At 41.9% G+C, this 20,338-nt stretch overlaps 1 protein-coding gene across 1 annotated transcript in view; it reads right to left on the bottom strand.

The window, feature by feature from the left end:
- Positions 1 to 16,370, bottom strand: part of DCC (DCC netrin 1 receptor) — a 364,131-nt gene extending 347,761 nt beyond the window's left edge. Inside the window, exon 1 of the mRNA XM_075740931.1 lies at positions 16,001 to 16,370. Coding sequence (XP_075597046.1) covers positions 16,001 to 16,370 — 370 coding nt within the window. The remainder of the gene's footprint in view (positions 1 to 16,000) is intronic.
- Positions 16,371 to 20,338: the final 3,968 nt, after the last annotated feature.

Here is a 20,338-nt window from a genome sequence, read left to right as displayed (position 1 = left end):
CCCCACCCGATGGGTTCCATCGGATTTTTAGCCCGCACACCGTCGGCTCAGCCTGGAGGATTGTCCTTGACTCCACGCTCCAGAACGCAAATTTTAGGCTGTAGGACCGTTAAACCACAACACCGATTGCTATGTCATTTCTGCCGTAAAGCAGCTTTAACTGAGTCCTCTTAGAAATAAATAGTTTCTCACCACATACCCTTTTCTGGCCTCTTGTTATTGTCCTCCTGATATTCATGGCTGTGTTTTAATCACACTAAAAATGAAATCCTCTTGAAAGGATAGCTGTGAACATGGGCCTGCCAGGCTACAAAGTCCTTGGTCCTGCCTGACATCAATTTTATTTGCCTAAAAGTTCTTTGCTGCAATGTCTCCCTCAATAAGTAGAGCCCATCCCGCAGCGTAGAAGGGAAACTCGGTGTTTGAAAAGTACTTCAACGACAAACTGCCAGGCTGAATCCGATTCCAGAAGGTGCATCCAGAAGGGATGGAGACACATAAAAGTGTTAAAGTTCAGGCTACAAGGTCACAGGATTAGAGCAAACATTTCAAACAGAGATGGAAAGAAGATGAAAATCATGAAAAAAAATCTTTTCCATAAAAGAATTTGACCAGATTGCTGGTTGCTTCCAGCAGCATAGAAACATTTCATCTGAATCTCAGAAATTATCAAGAGAAAAGACAGACTGTAATGGAAATAAATTCATTTCAGTCAGCTATGGATGCTGCCATCAATGTTTTCCATAAAATAATTTAAAAAAAAATTTGTGTTTGATCACAGTGTAACATGCCAATGGAAAAAAAAAAAAACCTACACTCACCAAAACAGCTACTCATTAGTTCTGGTCCAAACGTAAAGAAACAGCTTCTGGAAACAAGAACTTGAAGAGCTACATTTTCTTTTCTTCTCTCTAAAAATCAATTCTTTCTAGTCCTATCAACTGTGGGAAAGCCGAAACAAGTGCATTTCCAATTCCAAAGCTAGACAACACATAAAAAGCGTTCAGCCAGATTTCATATTTTAAAGCTAATTCCATAGCTTTTTGCTGTCCAGGCAACGATTGCCTAACGTCTGAAGCGCGGGCTACTCGCAACCAGGTAAACCTGCATTTTGTGTTCACATCCCAGAGAGCCGCCAATTTTTTTTCTTGTCTGACTGGATGTTCTTGGAACATCCTATATATTTTAAACATTTCAAATGCTTACTTTCTAAATATCTAAAAACGTGATAGGGCACACGCCTTCCACTCATATCTGGATAAAGCTAGGCAAAACAAAGTTAAGCAAATAACTTATGTATCTATTCTGTCTCCCCAAAATAGCTAAAATATTCTGTCTTCCCCAATTCAATTCAGAAATTCAGATCAAATCCGTCAGGTAGATCTTGCTAGAGAGCAGACTGGAAGTTGTGAGAACTCTTCTTTACTCCAGGGACTTGATTTCACCTGGCCTGGCCTTCCAAGTCGCTGCTCCCTACCCCAAGCTAATGAACATTTTTGGGCAGAATCCTTTTAAATCTTGACCACTGAATTTTTCTCTGCTTGAGCAGAGCATCAGAGTCTAAACCTCAGTGACCCGTCATCCAGCCCCGAAGCCGAAGACGTTCCCTCCATACACCGCGATAGGTAAAGCTGCGTTGCGAACCGCAGCGTAACATAACCGTGTCCGAGTTGGCTTTACGTGAGCTAAAGAGGGAAATAAAGCGAGAAAACCAAACCAGGCTGGAAACTAAAATACCCCTACTGAACTTTTGATTTCATTACTTAGTCTATAACCTGATGCATGATTCTCTCCCTTGATTTTTCTTCTGTAAGATCTGACTAGTAACCATAGTCACCAACAACCACTAAATGACTCAAAACTGATGCGTTAAAAGCTTTATGCAAGATCTCAAGCACGGCACTGAGGAAGAGAGGCAATGGCCATTTTTAAAATCCCTAGTTAATTTAAGATCTAGCCAAACACCTTATTTTCCAAACGTGTGAAATATTCATATCTGACTTAAGATCTTGGATGCCAGACACCAGCTCAGGTGAGCTCTTCGGACTGAATTATAAACCCACGAAAACAGAGTTTATAACGGAAACGCTGACACTCTCAGCTACAGCTACACTAGTGGGAACCGCTGGAATAAAATGAATGCAATCACTCACCTCGTTTCACCAGATTTTATTGCTGTAGAGAAAATTAAGAAACTTAACATCTTTGCTCTCCGCTAAATTGCTTTTTCTTCCCCAGACTTTTTGGTGTGCCCTTTGTGATACCACTTACTTGTAAACATCCTCATTTTTGTCTGTGTATTAAAACACATGCATTTAGCAGCTTAAATTAGGATTTTTTTTTCTTTATATATATTTTTAACTTCCTATCTGGCCACTTTATTCTGAATCTTATTCAAATTAAAGCAGGGCTATTATGCAAGGCACAAAAGTTCAATTTGAGTAAAATCTGGGCAGGATTTTCTTTTTTGCATGAAAACAACAGCATAATAAATGCTAATCATTATAATCTTTTCAAAGTGAAAGCTTTTCAAGAGTATTTTTGCATTTACGAATATAAAACATGCTTCCAATTTACATTCTAAAGGTTTGCATAGAATCCGAGATTAGAGATGGAAGAGACCTATATGTCATCCCTTCAATCCCCTGTCAGCGCTGGATTGTATCATCCGCTGGTAAATATGGAATAAGAAGGTTTAAGAATTATACATTTTAGCTTGTAAACCCGTAATCATCCTACATCAATCACAGCATGCAGAGAAATTTGGAAACCTACATTTCTGTACTGCTGCACGTCAATCAAGTCCCAAACTAGCGCATACATCAACTGCTTCTCTTGGTCAGATAGGGGCACCAACTAGGGTAGAGAAACCTCATCCCTTTTAATTAAATTGCTTGGATAATGTGTTTTATGCAACTTGAAGATTGACCCAGCTAATTTAAATCTCCCTCCCCTGTAGTGACATGGTGGCATCACAACTGACCTGTTTCTCATTTGCCCAACAGAGGTCATCAAGGACAAATGAGAGGTTGTAAACAGCTTCTCTCATCTTATTAAACATCACTTCAGAAACGTGTATAGATTTCGAGTAAGCAAGGTCAAGAAACCATTAGAAAGGTTAAACTGGAAAGAAGAGAGCATGCAAGGTGGTCACAAGATTGTTCCAAGTCAGAAAATTAAATTAACCTGAAGAAATCCCTGAAGGTGACTACATCTTCATTACTTTTACTAGGGACAAAAGTAAAATCAAGAAATTGGGGAAGACCTACTGAAAAAAAAAAAAAAAGACACAAAGCACCAGCTACCCAGAAAACCTCGCCACTTTTGAACTCCCACCACCTCTGGTCATGTCTGTTCCACGTTTCATAAGCAATGGCTGCAGGTTTTTTTACCAGTACGGATGTCAGCATAAAGCAAACAAATCACAAGGAGACACATTTTAAAATATCTGCTGCATTTGTATTCATCCTCAAATGCATTGCACACTCATCCAAAACAGGGATCAGAAGAATACCGCAGGCAAAATAGCACTTAGACATCTGAAGAATACGCTTACTCAGAACTTGGTCAGCTAAACTAGAAAGAGCACGAGCCAAAATAATTCTGCAGGACCCACTTAAGCAAATGAAGTGGTATAGATGACTAAGTTGACACCAGAAAATGTACTTTAGTACTTAAAATGATACCACTGAGTATATCCCAAAGCTTTTCTGCTCTGGCTGACCCAGCTCTCTGAACACTTTGGAGTTTATGCTCCTGGAGATAACCAAAATTCACAGAAGAACGTGCTTCTTCAGACACGCAAGGAAACATCTGACAGACACCAATGTGGTCTACAGTCACGTTCATTAAAAACGTGTGAAAACAGCCCCATCCTCAGCTCTTGCAAACTGGCATTTTTCGGCTGGACTGTGTTGCAGCTTTCACAGGAAGGATAACGGACATATTCTCCGGGAGAATAGGTGCAATGGGTTGACACCCCTCCATCAAAACATGCCTGAAACTTCAATCTACCCTTTCATTTGCAAGAACTTCAACAAAATAAACATAGCTGCTACTTCCTCTAACAATGCTATAACAAGAGCTATCATTTCACCTAGGCAAGCGTGTGCTATTTTAAGCACAAAAGGTAGTTTCCAGCTCTGAAGCCCCGTAACAGAAGGAGATGAGACCGCAGGCACGTTCCTCCTCGGTGGATGTAGACATTCAGCACACCAGCTCCTACAAATCTCACTCTTTGGCATTTAATTCTCCCCATTCATTGTAAATGACACTTAGAATCCAATTCATCATTATAAATGCTATTCTGAGGGCCAGGTCCCTAATGTTCAGGATATGCAGGGTGAGCAATTTAAGTCTAGGTTCACCGTGAACTCCAGGTATTATATCCAACTACCCCAAACTACATGACACCAAGTTTGAAATGTAAGCATCAAATTCTCCTGAACCGCTCACGGCTAAGAAAATAACACATTTCAGCAAATGTAGCCAGAGTGTTTCAAAAAAATAGCTCTTTGTTCTTCTATAATCTTGTAAGATAAATACAGCTATAAAATTATTCATTTTTACTGGCTTTACACACTAGGCTTTTCTCAGAGAAAAACTCCTGTTTATTCTGTATCAGACATGCACGCAAAATACCTACATTTTAACCCTTGTAAGTTATAATTGCACTACACATTGCCTGGAAAACCAGTTTCAAGAACCTGCCCATAACATATATTGTTAAAACATACGCAAATATCCCACACTTCTTTCCTGCTACCTTCTGCCATAAGACACTAATGACAGTGCTATTGGATAAATGCGTTTAATCCGGACATCCAACTAAGCAACGAGAACAAGAGATTTGGGAAGATGATCTAAGTGTCAGTAGAATCAGGTTTGTTTAGTCCAGAAAGAGTAAGGATGAAGGGTCTGAGCAAGAGGTTCAACAGATTTTTTTTTTTTTCTCCTTTGAATGGGTTGGAAGAGACCTCACAGCCCATCCAGTCCCACCCCCTGCCATGGGCAGGGACCCCCTCCACTAGCCCAGGTTGCCCAAAGCCCCATCCAACCTGGCCTTGACCACTGCCAGGGAGCCAGGGGCAGCCACAGCTTCTCTGGGCAACCTGTGCCAGGGCCTCACCACCCTCACAGGGAAGAATTTCCTCCTCAGATCTCATCTCAATCTACCCTCTTTAAATTTAAAGCCCCTTTTAACATGTTAAGACTGCAACTAAAGAAATTATGATCCCTCTCTCGTTCTCAGTCATAAACAGAAGGATTAGATCACATTTCCCTTTAATATTAGAGACGATGTAGGTTGGACACCAGAAAATCTGTTAGTGCACTGAAACAAAACCAGGCTGGATACGGCTGTTGATTGTTCCGCTGTCATTTTGAGTACTGTAATACCTGCAGCATCGTACAGAAGGGCAAGGGCAGCATCTCCGTTTTCGGCAGCGTCCATCCCTTCTCCCACAGAGGACCAGATCCTGCCTGCACGGACAAGGCACGCTGGGGCTATCCACCACGCAGTAGGTATCAAGGGGAGAAAGGCAGAGGAATGTCTCCTTGCCCACCGAGCTAAGAAATGAGAGAGGCACCCGGCTCCTGGGTGTTGTCAGGGCAGACGCGCACAGGACAGAGCAACCAGAAACAGAGGTCAAAACTGCCGTAACTTTGGGCTTCAGTTGCCTCCATCATCAGGCAGCAGCTGAGCAGGAATTTTGGGGCAGCAAATTTAAATGTCAGCATCTAAACAGAAACAAGCTTCCCTTTTCTCTTTATTGCCTTTTGATTTTTTAATTTATTCTTTATTTATTTTTCCCAGTTGTAAAGCTGGGGTAAATATTGCTTCTGATAGCATACGGTTTCTGCAAAACATTTTGTAGCAATAGGCTGACAAATACATCTGAAGCACCTGTATACCACACCGAGAAAGGAAACACAGGAGGAGGACTTCGACCTCTGCAAATTCAGGTGTGAGCATTGCTATTTCCAGAGAACAAAAAAAGATCATAGAGAAATTTTAAACCATAATTTTTAAATGAAAAAAAAAATCCTTCTTGCCTAAAAAAAAAAACCTCAGCAAGTCCAGAGCCCTTGGAAGTGTCGATCATGTAACTGGAAGCAAAGAAGGCTGGAGGCATGAACGGTTCTTCAGACCCAGCAGCGGCACAGCCTGCCCTGCCAGCTGCCGGCTGGGAGCAGGAGATCAGCCTCAGGCAGGGGATTTATTCCCAGCAAAGGAAAATGCTCCGAAATGAAAATTACCTTCAACAGACTGAACCTGAAGCTGAGAGTGCCGGAAACTAAATGCAGGGAGGTCCTTCTGCCCTCAAATGACTGCCACTAGGAGACAGACTGAGGGAGAAGAGGAGATGCTAAAAAAAAAGCTGCAAAGAGTAAATGGGTTTTCAGCAAGTCTCAGATAAGCAACGGGGCCCAGGAAGGTGAGAATCACAGAGGCTTTTTCTCATTAAAATTACTGCATCAGTTATCATCTGTTCTGTCACAGCAGCCCTGGGAACGCCAGCAACTTGACAGGTACTTTTGTATCAGGACTAAAACCCCAAAAAGTTAGTTTATACACCAAAAAAAAAATTAGAAATCAAGCATTTGTTTCCAGGCTTAGACCATTATACCCCAACACACCTTTGTCCTACACAACAGAGGACAAAGTGATGATGCTAAGAAAACCTGAGGATTAATCTCCAGAAAAACTATTCTGACAGATCTATTAGACAGTAGGACACAGTGCCAAGGGAGACCGCAGGACTCTTATCACTTAGGGCTTGTAAAACCAGAACAGACAGATGATAAGCAAACACCGTGCGGGAACAATCCTCTCCTGGAAGGTAAAGTGGCCAGATGATCTACAGGCTGATGGCCATCTCCCGTGCCTATGATCTATTACACCCCATTATTTTAATTCACTGAAACTGCATGCCCTCGCTAACCAAGGCTGCTCCTTTTTCAATCCAATCTCCTCAAGTTCAGCCTAAGTAAATCTCTGCCAGGCACTAAAACCAAAAGCAAAACCTTTTCCCTAAATGAAATTTGCTAATTAAAGCCATGTTTCTATGCAGCTCAAGGATACGAAGAGCGGGAATTGTGGCGGCAGGCGTTCCCGCTGAGCATTTCTCAACAGCCTGATAGCAGAAAGGAATACAGCGCAGAAAAGACAGCGTCTCTGCTGTCACCTCGCACCCAAATACAAGGAGTGTTGTACAGTAATGCAGTTCTCAGACACTTTTTTTTTTTTACCACTCTGGAATATCACCCTCCCACAGGTTGAAAAACTCATGAAACTGAAAGTGATGAAAGAATCAATGTGTTGACAGAAATTTCATAATTTCAGCTACTGATTTTCAAACTTCCATTTTCACGAGCAAAATAATTTCTGGCTCACTCATGTCCTTTTAAAAAAAAATTACAAAAGTTCCATTTTTATCCTAGCTAATTTAGGTGTCATCTCCTCAGGGCCACCGTCCCAGTAGAGCTCTAATCCCGGGCTACGCGGCATCCCAGTGGCACAGCTCACGGGGAAACTGGCCAAACCCACAGAAGATGGTAGCTCTAAGCAACCGGAGTGGCAAAACAGGATGAAACGTGGTGTCTTGGCACAGGGAAAGACATTTAGGACTGGCAGTCAAGGACACTGATGCAAGGTGGCTAAATACCATTTGCTCTGATAAAAGCGGAAAATAAACACGTGAAATAGTAAGTTTGGCTTGATGCATTTGTTACCCAGCACTGGGTTTCTGCTCAGTCCTCAGAAGGGAGGAGAGAGGAACGCAGAGCAGAGCCTTGATGGTTATGAATCTAGAAAGACCTTTGCTGGAGTGACAGAACAGGAGCCAGCGCCTGGATATGCCTCTGCCCACTGCCTCAGGGGTCCCGGAGGGCTCACAGCATTAATGCAGATGAACAGATAGCTTTTTATTTTTGTGTTAAATATATAGTTAATTATTCCTCCTCCTGCCAGAAAGCATACCCAAGAGCAACGCGCACTGATACACATCAAGAGATGTGTGACGGGAGCGGTCCTCGGGAGTCTGCTGCTCCCAAGTCACTCACTACAGTAATTTTAGAGCCAACAAGAAAAATAAAATTAAAAGCTGATGAAAGTGTTTCTGCTAATTATTGCGGTGGTGTTCAGGCACTTCAATGTAAGGTGGAACATTAGCAACGACACACGTCTTCAGACATGGCCTACTTCTTTGCTATTTTAAAACCGGAGGAACATCATAGTGGAGCCATTCCCATCGGTGGGGGGAGCAAGGAGGGGATCAGGTCACTGTTGAATGGAAAGGTATAGCTGATTTTCTGTGGAAAACAACAACAAGAAACCCCAAAAAACAGGAAAACAAATGAAGAGTAGGGAGGATGTACAGAGAGTTAGAATAGAAAAATGAATGAAAGCCGGAACTGTGCATTAACTGAAGACCGTAGGGGCTGCCACAGACACGCTTCTCTTTACCCTCATCTCCAAGGTCCCCCAAGTCACTGGATTCCTGGCACATTTGAAGAGACTTTGCTTCTAACCATTTTTTATAGGCAAATAAAATACCTTTTTAAGGAACAGTAGTATTTTTGTTACCTTTAAATATTAAGTAGTATGTTTAAAGTGAAGGTTAAGCAAAGTATCTGATTAGTTGTACAGTATCTAGACTATACTATACCTAAATAATACCTGATATAATGTTCAGTCTTCTCTACTTCTTGCCATTCAGGCCCACTTTCTATCCGATTCTTCACCCAAGAGACTTTGATGACTGGCTCCAAATACTCCAAAGCTTCTTTATTCCTTCTACTTCATGAAAACAGGCTGAGAGAGTTGGGGTTGTTCAGCCTGGAGAAGAGAAGGCTCCAGGGAGACCTTAGAGCCCCTTCCAGTCCCTGCAGGGGCTCCAGGAAAGCTGGAGAGGGGCTGGTGACAAGGGCAGGGAGTGACAGGCCAAGGGGGAATGGCCTGAAGTTGCAGGAGAGGAGATGGAGATGGGATGGGAGGCAGAAGTTCTTCCCTGTGAGGGTGGTGAGGCCCTGGCACAGGGTGCCCCAAGAAGCTGGGGCTGCCCCTGGCTCCCTGGCAGTGGTCAAGGCCAGGCTGGATGGGGCTTTGGGCAACCTGGGCTAGTGGAGGGGGTCCCTGCCCATGGCAGGGGGGTGGAACCGGATGGGCTTTGAGGTCCCTTCTGATCCAAACCATTCTATCATTCTACGATACCTGTTCAGAATGAAGAATTTGATATTTTCAGTGATGAGGCAGAAGTTGGCTGCCACATTTCTCTTTGCACTAGAAGCCAGAAGATACATGTCATGAAAAGCTGCTAATTTTCTTCAAAACTCCTCAGTACTTAGTGGTAACTGTGACTACAAAGAACGGTCACCAAAAGGAGCCAGTTCCTTACTCCTGAATTTTCACTGGAGTGGATATTCAAGATGTAAGTGTTCTGATAGTCAATGGTCAATTAAGTATTGAAGTCATACAGGCAGGAGTATCTTGCCGCCTTCCATAAATTAAAATTACTCCCAAGGAAGTAAACCCACCACCTACAGCTCTTGGCCTGCAATGAGAGATCCCATCCGTAGCTTACCAGGGAAAGGAGAGCGACCTGCGGCAGCTGCGTACGAGGCACTGAGAAGAGCCGCTCAAGTTCCACAAGATTAAAGGTGGGACAAATGCAGAGAGGAATTAAGGTTGTAACTCAAAGCCTGTTGCACAAGAGTGGTCACACTGAACAGAAACCTCTCCGATAGTTTTTCGCCTTATACAGTCAAAGCAACAACTGTGAACAGCATTGAAAAATCACAATTTAAAGGGAAAACAAGGCATGAAAAGGCCAACTACCTTACTAGATTTGTGGGGCATTTCATTTGGTTTGGTTTTTTGGTTGCTCATCTCCCTGCACCCCCATTTGCATCAGGGAAAATAGGTGCATCTTATGCACAAGACAGTAGAAAAAACTGGGTCCAAAACAGAGCGGCACATAAAGAGTCAAATATTTACCTGATTTCCTGATATTTCCTTTCACTTTTTAAATACAAATGTGCTAATGAGCTCTAACGGCATGACAGGGTATACATTTGCGCATGAGCGGTGCAGGCGGATCTTACAAATACAAGAAAGGAACATTAAGCAGCGATAGCACCAAGCGAGCACTTGGGAATCGTCCGTTCCATTAAACAAAAAAAACTATTAAACACTATAGGTCATCAAGTGATGTAAAAAGCAGTCCCACAGGCATATATTATGGCATGTAGGAAAGAGAAAAGAGGGAAAAAAAAAAATAAATCAGCTAAGCTAGCTAGTCCTTCAACACTGAACTGAACCAATTCCTGACAGAGTGTCCTAAGTGATGTTCTGTGCACCAGGGCACACCGTGTGTGCTGTAGGTATTCGTATAAAATGCAAATATAAAAAGGCATATTAGAGAAAAACCTATTGGCCAGAAGTTCAGAGAGGTCCACCTATTTTGCCAAATTCACTGTCAAGGGGTGATGCTTGTTATCTAAGTTTTCCACCTATAATGTCTGTTCTACAGAGTTAGGAAGACTTGCCTTTATTCTTTTTTATTTTGCTATCTATCAAGAAAATCAATATTTAGAGCTCCAAAATGAGTTTGGGAGGGAAGCGGAGTTTGGTTTAGTTTTGTTTGCTATTTTATTATGGTTCGTGAATTCACATTAAATAGTCTGATGTCTCCTGTGATTAGGAATCAAAAAATGTAGGAATAAAAAAAGATTCAGGCAGTACTGGCTAATTTCAGTTGTTATAAATCGAGTTATACATCTCAAACGCTTTCTGAAAGTAATTTTCTGCCTTTACAGAAAAAGAAAGTGACTATTACAGGTCCAGAGAACAAGCAATATGCAACACTTTAGACCACATCTTGGTTACTCTGCCCAATATAGTGTTTCCTAAATTGGGGTATAGCACATTTCCTGTGCTTATCTCATAGCTTCTTAAAAGTGCTACCTCCTTGTATCACTCAAAATGATTCATTTTCATCCTTAATTCACTAAAAGCCAAAAAGTACCGGTAGGCAATAGTATCTAATATTTCTTCGCCATTTTAAGTGCACTTAAAACAGATCTTTTAGGATTTTCGGTGGATTTATAATATTCTAAAAATAGTTTAGTGTTACAGCTTCATTGTTTTCCTCAATGGGGATTAAAATTTCTTCCCATCTGCACGATTTTAACCTTGGGTTCAACAGCTGTCCTAGCAACTAGTCTTCTGGTACCCCAAGCTTGGCAGTGCTGTTACAAGATGCAATCACAAGAAATACAGGGCTGTAATTTTTTTTTTTTTTTAAGTCCAGTTACCTTGTCTCTTTGGAAACTGTGGACTACACAGCAAAGGTTTGATTCTCACCAGCACAATTATAAAATATTCTTTTTCTAATACTGATGAAACAACCTGATAAAACACCGCGGTGTGAGCGGCAGTCTCGCGTTCAGAGCCGAGGGACACACTGACACCGTTGAAAAATACTTTTAAATCATTTAAAGCTCTTGAAGAAGTAAGCTGCTGCTTGGCTGATAGTTTTTTGGGAGCATACAGGCAGACTTTCAGCTGAAGGAGAAATATGACAAGTGGGTTTTGTTTATTCTGCGGTACTTGCTCAACTCCTACAGTTTAATCCCAAAATAAGCTTGGTCACAACAGTGGTTTGAGCTTTCCTCTGGTTTTATTCCCTGGATATTAACCTTGAGAATAACCAGAAAGTTCCTTTCACAATAAAAGAGAAGTCTAGTGAGACTGCACCTCTGATACCTCCTGTAACACCGTTATCTAAAACTTTTTCACAGAAATAGTCTTTCAGGAGCTCAAAGGGCAACACCCGCACTTCTCCACTCCAACTTCTTTGCCAAACTATGTCTCAACTATTCTTGTTCTTAACGCTCTCCTCGGTCTACAACAAACTTACACATTAAGTTTGAAACACTGAAGGTTGTGTCTTCTGCTTTAGTTCAAGCAAGATTAAACGCATTTGCTTTTTTATCATCTTTAAACAGCAGAACAGAGGAGTCCTCTTTGTTATCAAAGGGACACCAGCTAGGTGAGGTTTTGTTGGTGTCGTGCAAGTGTGTCCTCCGAGTAACCTCGGATTTCAGGCAGGACTGAATCAGTGGCAATACACAAGCGCAAGGAATGTAATGCTGAAAGTCTACGTGGGTTAAGGAAAGCACGTTTCTTAAAGAAAAAACACTAATTAAAAGCCACTTAAATGTACAAATGCTAGGCTCATGACTCAGGAATTTAAAATCACAGAATGGTTTGGGTTGGAAGGGACCTTTAAAAATCCAACCCCCCTGCACAGAGAACAAATTTATTAAACACACAGCCCACACCGGTGACTGGTAGAGCATTCAGGTGAACTGTATGGATATATACTGTTCCTATAGTCTCTAGGCACCCAATTACCAAAGCCAGGACACAGATTTATTTAGAACAATAGCTGCGATGTAGCTTATCTGTTGTTTGATTAGTTGTTTTGTGGGTTTTGTTCAGTCGGGGTTTTGAGAGGTTTGTTTGGGTTTTTTTTAAAAGAACAAGGTATTATGAATAATTAAAATTCCCTCTAAAGTAACCATGAATTCCACTTTTTACCATCCTCTGAAAGATCGGTGCTTCAGATTAACAGTAAAGCCAGAACCTTTCAAGGACTGATCCAGCAACACTCCATAAATAAAGACATAAGACAAAGTAGTGCGGTTTCTATCTTAAATCCTGCCAATTACTAGAAATACCAATAATCAGTAGTCTGTTAAGTTTGGAGTTTTAACAAGATGCTGGAGAAGGAAGCAGCTCTTAGTTTTTTCTCCAGGGCTCTCATTTCCATTCCAGCCTGGAACACTTTTACAGCTGGAGCACGTCAGGGCCATAAGGACCCTTGAGAAGTTCTTCGAAACGGTGTAGTTTCCCCGTACACGGCAGGCTTCACGCATAAAATTCTTGCCTGATTAAAACCAGTTTTCATTTGCTACATTTTCTTTATTGAAAGCACTTTAAGCCATGAAAGTGTAAAGGGAAGGGTTTTAAAAGGGCAATATACTTTCAGTACCCCTGAGCAGTCTGTTCCATGGAGTCGACTGTTACCTTTTAGCGGTGACTGCTTTATTGACTGTTAATGCTTTAAAAAGTGTGGGGAAATCACGTTCAGAGTCTTCACTGCGAGAAAAATATATGCCCCTTATGCATACCAGTAGTTTGGCAATTTTAACCTCCAAAGACATAAATGTTGGTGTATTCTACGTTGCCAAACAGCAAGGTACTTAAAATGCTGTGAGCAGACCTATAGTTTAGAAAGTGACACTACCCAAGATTAGATTGTAATTCAGTGAATGAATCTCATCCTAAAACCTGCCTGAAATATTACAGCTCATGATCCTTCCTTTAAAATCTTGCAAGACTGAAATCTTGCAGAGAGACAGGAGACTGAGTGAAATGAGGATACGTACCGTTGACACGAACACACAAACTTCCACTCATCAGGACAACACAATCACACATAACATCATCTCCTTCAGATAAGAGCATCAGGCTGTCCAGAAAAAGCCTGTTTAGCAGCGATACCTTGTTCATCGTACAACGGATCAGAAAGCTTCATTTTCAAGGGCTATAATACTAAATATAGCTCCACCCTATCCCAATCCTCATCTCTGTCAAAGGAGGCTTTGCTGAACATCGGAAGTTTATTTGCTTTGCCAAGCAATGATTAACACAACATACTGGAGTGCGAGACCTTCATTTCTCCTCTTGCCCTCTTCTCCCTTACTCTGTTGGGTTTCCATCTGCCAATGCCTTAAGTCAATGATGCTCTGCCAACATTACACAGCGACTCCCTCAAAAAAAAAAAAGCCCACAAAAATTCTGCTCACTCAGGAATACGTGTCCTTCAGAGAGCAAAACACCACTTCTGCTTGAAGAACTTGTTGCCAATTTTACATGCCATACTTGTCGCCAATTTTAAGTGCCGTACACCTTACATTCCACCTTATGACAGGAACCATTTTCACACAATCAGAATAAAAATAAAAACCAGAATCACTAAGGTCAGAAGATCCCTGCAGAGATTGTCTAAGTCCAGCACCCTGCAGAAAGCAGCTACCAGCAGGTCGTGCTGGTTTGCGTTCACCTAAATCTTGAATACCTCCAAGATGAAAACTCCACAGCATGCCTGGGCAACCTGTTTCACAGCGCGCTCGCCCTTACAGGAAAAAGACTTCTGTTTAAACAAATTTCCGGTATTTCAGTTTGCACGCATTGCCTCTCGTCCTTTTCACTATCTTTCCAATTAAGAAACCTTTATCAGTTCTTCCAGTTTCAGCCAAATTGTTCTTGAACCGAGCAAGCCCCCCCACACCACCTTTCCACCGTCACCGCAGGGATATGAGATCAGAACCTGCCATGCAAAGCACAGTTCTTCTACAAAAAGCTCAAAATTACAGAGCCGGGCACAGCACAACAGGAAACACTCACATACGTGCATTACTTAGAATAATTGGAGTTATTTTATTAGTTAGTGGTTGCCAACAACCAAGAGCAAGGCCAAATAACAACCTGAACTGGCAAAAAGCCCTACTTGGCAAAGCGCAGCTCCGCAGGCTCCCTCCGAGGGTGACTTGATAACAGACTGACCGATTTCTTCACATCTGTGGGGCTCTCCATCACTTTGGGTAGGAATCATAGCACAGGAGTCCATCATACACTGCTGAGGACGTGAGGTTAAATGACCAGAGATTCAGACAGAAAAGTGGTGGGGAGGAGGTAGATTAGGAAAGAGTTAAGGACTCTTATTGTTTGTTTTAATCAGGTATCATAAGAAAACTGATGGAGACTCTGGATGCCCGGAGACCTGAAGCAATGTGCATCTCCCCTGGCAGGCTGCATGACCACAGCCAAGTAAGACTGAAAGCTGCTACACAGCCTGCCTTAAGTATCCTTAAGTAAACGAGCTGCTCCTTCACATAACCAGTGCGCCTGAACAAACTCCTAGCTCACCTGTGCACTAAAGGCCCTAAGTGTCAAACTTCTCTGCAGCACAAAAGAGTATTTTACCCTATTTTTTTGTCTTTTCCCAAGGTTAGCGCCCATGGATGGTTGCTCAACCCTTATCAAGGCAAGGCAGCCAGGGCATTCCTAAACAGGTCTAAGAGCGATCAAGCAGGACACAGTAGCTCAACCCATACATAGAGAACAGAAACAAAATGCAGCCTTTTAGAATTGGCAAAATTCTTAAATAATGACCATAAAGACAATTACTCTGAACTCTAGCACATTCTAGTTGGTGTTATTTTTTTCAAGAAACCAAGGGTTTCTTTGTACCTTTTATTTGAAGGATTTCCAAATATTATTTCCCCAGTAATTAGATGATTAAGGACTCACTACATCCTTCCACAGACCAATGAAGAGGCAAAAAGACTCCCTTTAAAACTCCAGGCAAACGTCTGTTACAAAGGTATTTGTTAAGTCGATGAGAAGCCATAAGCGTTCTCAGATGCCTGGTAACAAACTTCTGTTCCTTCTGCCGTATACCTACACAAGTGCTTTAAAGGAAATACAAAGAGGCTGCCAATTCCAGTAAGCTGCATAATGAGTTCTTGTCTATGAAAAAGTTCCTAAACCATAAAAATTCGTACATTCAGTGCCCTACAGAAGTTTGGCATTCTTTTTTGTGATCTTCAATTCATCAGAAAAGCAGTTAATTTCCAACTTCAGAGGTTTCATCTATTTTGAAGACAATAAATATGCAGCAAATAACTCACAGCAACAAAGAGGTGATTAGACATATTTAAACAAGAATAATACCTTGTCAGAAATAAATTACTGTCGCAGAAGTGTCATATCTGCTTTACTTCTTTTGAAGAGGGGGAAGAAAAAAAAATAAATCCCACAGCACTTGAAACGCTTTTATGTGCTTTTTTTGCTCTTATTTTTTAAAAGAGCAGCTTCTCACAAACAGTTATTTCCAGCAATCCAAAAAGTAGGAATGTTTCTGCCTACCTGCTACCATGACCTTAGCCGTCCGACTGATGATAGCTCCAATGCCTTCTAGAGATGCTTCACATTGGTAGACACCTTCATCTGGCTTGTGGTGCCTGGAGTGGACTATGTTCTGTATCAAGAGTGATCCGTTGGCCAGCTGCTGCCTCCTTTCATCTACTGCCAGGTTTAAGAAGACCGCGTCCTTCTTCCATTTAATAACCGGGGCTCCTCGATCTGATTCTGCTATGCAGTTCAACAGCACGTTGCTTCCGCGCATGGTGACAGCATCCGAAGGCTCAGTCAAAAACCTCAATGATGTGAAAGTCTTAATTTGTGAACCTGAAACAGCAAAACCGTAAGACACATGGAGTAAATATTGGTTATGCATTTCTATGGAGGAAGAAACCTACTATATTAGATACAGAAACTCAATAGAAGGAGCTACCATACGACCCCCAGAGGCACCATAGGTATGGCTGGCAAATATTGTAAGAAATAAAGTAAGAAATAAATCATTAACACACACCAAAAAACACAAGCATAAATTTTATTTTTGTCCCACCACTACAAATCTAGTATTTATAAATAGATCTTTTCCATGAAAATATGGAGATAAAACAAAGCTAAAGATCTGTACAACTAGATACACCTGAGTTGGAGATGAGCATAAACCCACCATACCTCTCGCGATTTATTTTGGAGAATTTAATTGCTCACAGGACCTACTCTGGCCACGTGCACCAAGATGCATTCCAGTGTGACAAGCATAAAAAGAACGTTGGGCCCTGCTTTGCTGTTAGCAAGCAGGTGGGAGGAAAGCATGGAAGAGGGCAGTCTGACCATCTATCAGAAACAGTGCCGAAGTCTCAAACTTGGTGGATCTTCTTCCACCTCAGCAGAACAACGTTCTCCTCGCTGCCAACTAGCCTGGCAACCGCTCTCCAGTAAGCAGCAAGAGAAAAAGCACACGAGCATGTCTTTTTTATAGAGGAGAGGTGGGGAGGTGTTGAGGGTGCCATCTCTGCAAGCTGCAGATCATCCCTACCACGGCACCGAAGACCTGAGATTTCCATCTACTGCAAGAATGCAGAGGCCAAGTTCTTATGTGTCGCTTTTGTAACAGGCCGCCACTCAACTTCGGGTAGTTGGGAGATAAATCAGGCCGTGAAGGCAGAGGGAGACACTCTCAGAGCAGAGCTACGATATGAGGTCTACTGAAGAGCAGAAAAACGTTAAAATGCTTAAGAACACGTGGATGCAGTTACAAAGGGCACAACTCCAAACGAGATAAAGCGGTCCTTTTTCTCTACTGCATCAAGCATTTCCTAATTTACAAATGGGCAAAGCACATATAACTTACATTTTTAGACAAAGTCTTCTCAAGTCTCAGTGACTAGACTTGAGTGAGAAGCCATCAGCATAGTTTCCACTGTATCCCAATAAAATCAAAGTTTCTGCCACATCACTGGCTGGCCTATCCCACCCTGTCCACGGGCAGCACCTCCGGGTACTTCCAGGGTTAGATGTAGACCTCTCGTTCCCAGACAGACAGGCTGCTCCCCAACTTCCAAACTCCATGCCAGCGATAGCACCGCTGTTCTGTGCTCCAGGCCATGGGGAACAGAGCTTTGAAACAGCTGCATAGGAATGCAATTTTTTTTCCTTCATCATCATCAAGTGAATTCTTTTACCTCACTAGAGCAAATGAAAACACAAACTAAGACAAAATCCTAAGAAAAAGATCGATTATTTCTATTTTATACCTCAAACCAAAGCCTTCTATGAATATATGTATAACAACGCATAAACAGCTACTTGGCATTTTCTGTAGAGAAATTAATTTTATCGTCAAGTACTTAAATTCCAGCCGTACACTACCTGAAGTAGCTAGGTACCAGATTTTCCTTCAAAGCGTATAAAGTTGTGGCCTTAAAAAAATTAATAAAAGTTAACAAAGGAGAAAGCAAGAGTTGGAAGCCTCAACTTGTAGAGTATTTCAGGCACAACAACAGCACCATAAGAAATTAGAATAAAAAAAATCTATTGCCTTATAACATCAGGAGGAGCAGTCAAATCCTGATTTGTTTTTCATCTATCTTAATACTTCGATTTCAGTTACTGGAGGAAGGACAGCAGAATTAAGCCCAAAAATTGCATGTTGGCACAGGGCACTTTTGCCATAAGCCACGAGTAACAGTATAAAGGTATATTTACAATGCACCAACAAGTAGTTATTTTAAAAACATGTGTTCCTTTCCCTTCTCCCAAAGGCAACTGCGTTCTGTTTGTAAAGCACAGCTTCTCGTTGGACATTTTATTTATGTTGCTAACACTTACAATACAGTTTAACACAGCTGTTTATGACAGCATGTTAATGATTTTATGTGGCTATTATCACAAGTAAATAATTCACTTCCGCAGGAGAAATGGGGTTATGACAGCTCCCAGTGCAGCAAACGCAGAAGTTACAGAAGTTAAACAAAGATTAACTTTCTTTTCACGCAATTACCCTTGCAGTTCAGTTGCAATTTCAGCTATTCACATCCTTTGCAAAAGGCATATTTAACCCAAATTGCTTTACTACAAGGAACCTAACAGCTTGAATAACCTGGAAAGCTTTTGGAATGTGAGGAAAATTCTAATCTTCTTGGAAATATTATTCCTGAAGACAGAAGTAATGGTGACATCTTAAAAATGGAAGAAAATTACCATGTATTCTCAGAAGAGATTACTTGGAACGGTAAGAATCTAATGGCCACGTTTGTGTAGTATGTAGGTGCTGAAGGCAAGAGGTAGAAAAGTATTTGAAAATCCCACAAGTACCCATTTGAATATTTGAACTGTTAGCTCAGTTTGGAAAGCCCAGCTGCAATGTTACACCCGAAGTCAGGGCAGTCTGGAGAGCTTTCCCCAATAACACACCATCTTATCACACCCTTCCACAAAAATTTCTCCCTAATTTTTATCTCCAGCAGCAAACGCTAAACCTGATTCCTCTAGACCAGGTTATAAGAAGGAATACACTACATCTAACACATCAACCTATTTCAGCACCTGAAAAATATAGAATTAAAGTAATTTGACAATACACTCTAGCCAGGCTGATGGAAGTTTCAGCTGCTGTAGAGGACAAGCGGCCCTAAGATACAGCCCAGTTTCTGTATTCATTGTACATTCACCAAGAACGGTGTTTCCTTGTGTGTACACATATACACACCCCCCAAACCAAAACTGAGCCTATGAAAAAATTCTTAAGACATTGTGGAAAACACAAGCGAGTGCAATTTCTCCAGCAACTTTTCGTAACAGTACATTTACTCTGAAGCTCAAGTCAGAGTTCAAAAGAATTTCCCGGGATCCCCCTTCTTCTCCTGCATAGTTATTTGTCCTGTTTAAAAATGTCAGGATTTCAGTTCCTGCTCAAGCCTAAGCCGAACACCGCCCATGCTACTGCTACCCCAGGGTAAGCCAACTGAGATGTGGGGCAGAAGAGCCCAGACTTACGCTTCTCCTATAGATCCTTTGGGTCTCTACTGCCTAAAATCCCCTTGCCCTGAGAACAAGACCAAAACGAAGCAAAGCTCCAGCTTATAGAGGTCTTTCCTCCCGAGGCGCTCGCTGCCGTGTGCTTTCTCTTCCTGTATTGTCCAAAAGCAGGAGTGCTATCTCTCCAAAGCACTCGTTGCCTCTACCTCGGCATGGTGGAAATCCAGGGTGAAACCCCCCCCAGCAGTTACAACCAAGGAGGCAAGAGCAGCCCTTCAGCCTCCAACCTGACTATCAAGCTTGCAAAGCAGAGCCCAGACAGACAATCATCTCCCCAGCTACCTATTGCACAGCTTTAATAGTTGCAAACGTGAAGACAATGAAAAAAAGTTCTTTAATATCTCTCCTAGTCCTTGGGCAGCTCTTCGCCATTGCGCGTTACAGTAAGCGTCTTGTATCTGAAACAGCTCTAACTTGTAAGCTGCTTTGCCCTTCTCATAAGCAGAGTAGGAGACTCATTTTAAAAACGGAGATGCTAAACCTGCAATTTAATCGTTATTGCAACAGATCAACTGAAATGGAAGGCAAGGAGGCAAGAAAAGAAAAAGTCAGCCAGGCAGAAGTAAGAGATGAAAAGCTCTTCTAAAACTTGCTGTAAAACATACTCAGTCTGTTTCCAGGTTTCGCTCTCAGTGGGAGCGGGTCTCTCCCTTTATCTGGCACTTTTGCTGACGCCCTTAATTTTTCATCTGCGCTTACTTGCAATCCCTCAGAGCCCCAAGACATTGAAGAGCTAAGGAAAGGCAATGGGCAATTAACAGTCACCAAGTTGTGGAGAACGCACTTGTTCGCATTTACACTGAGTCCTGG

The sequence above is a fragment of the Balearica regulorum genome, chromosome Z (genome assembly GCF_011004875.1).
Source record: "Balearica regulorum gibbericeps isolate bBalReg1 chromosome Z, bBalReg1.pri, whole genome shotgun sequence".
NCBI classification, from domain to species: Eukaryota; Metazoa; Chordata; class Aves; order Gruiformes; family Gruidae; genus Balearica; species Balearica regulorum.
This window is presented reverse-complemented; position numbering and strand designations above follow the sequence as displayed.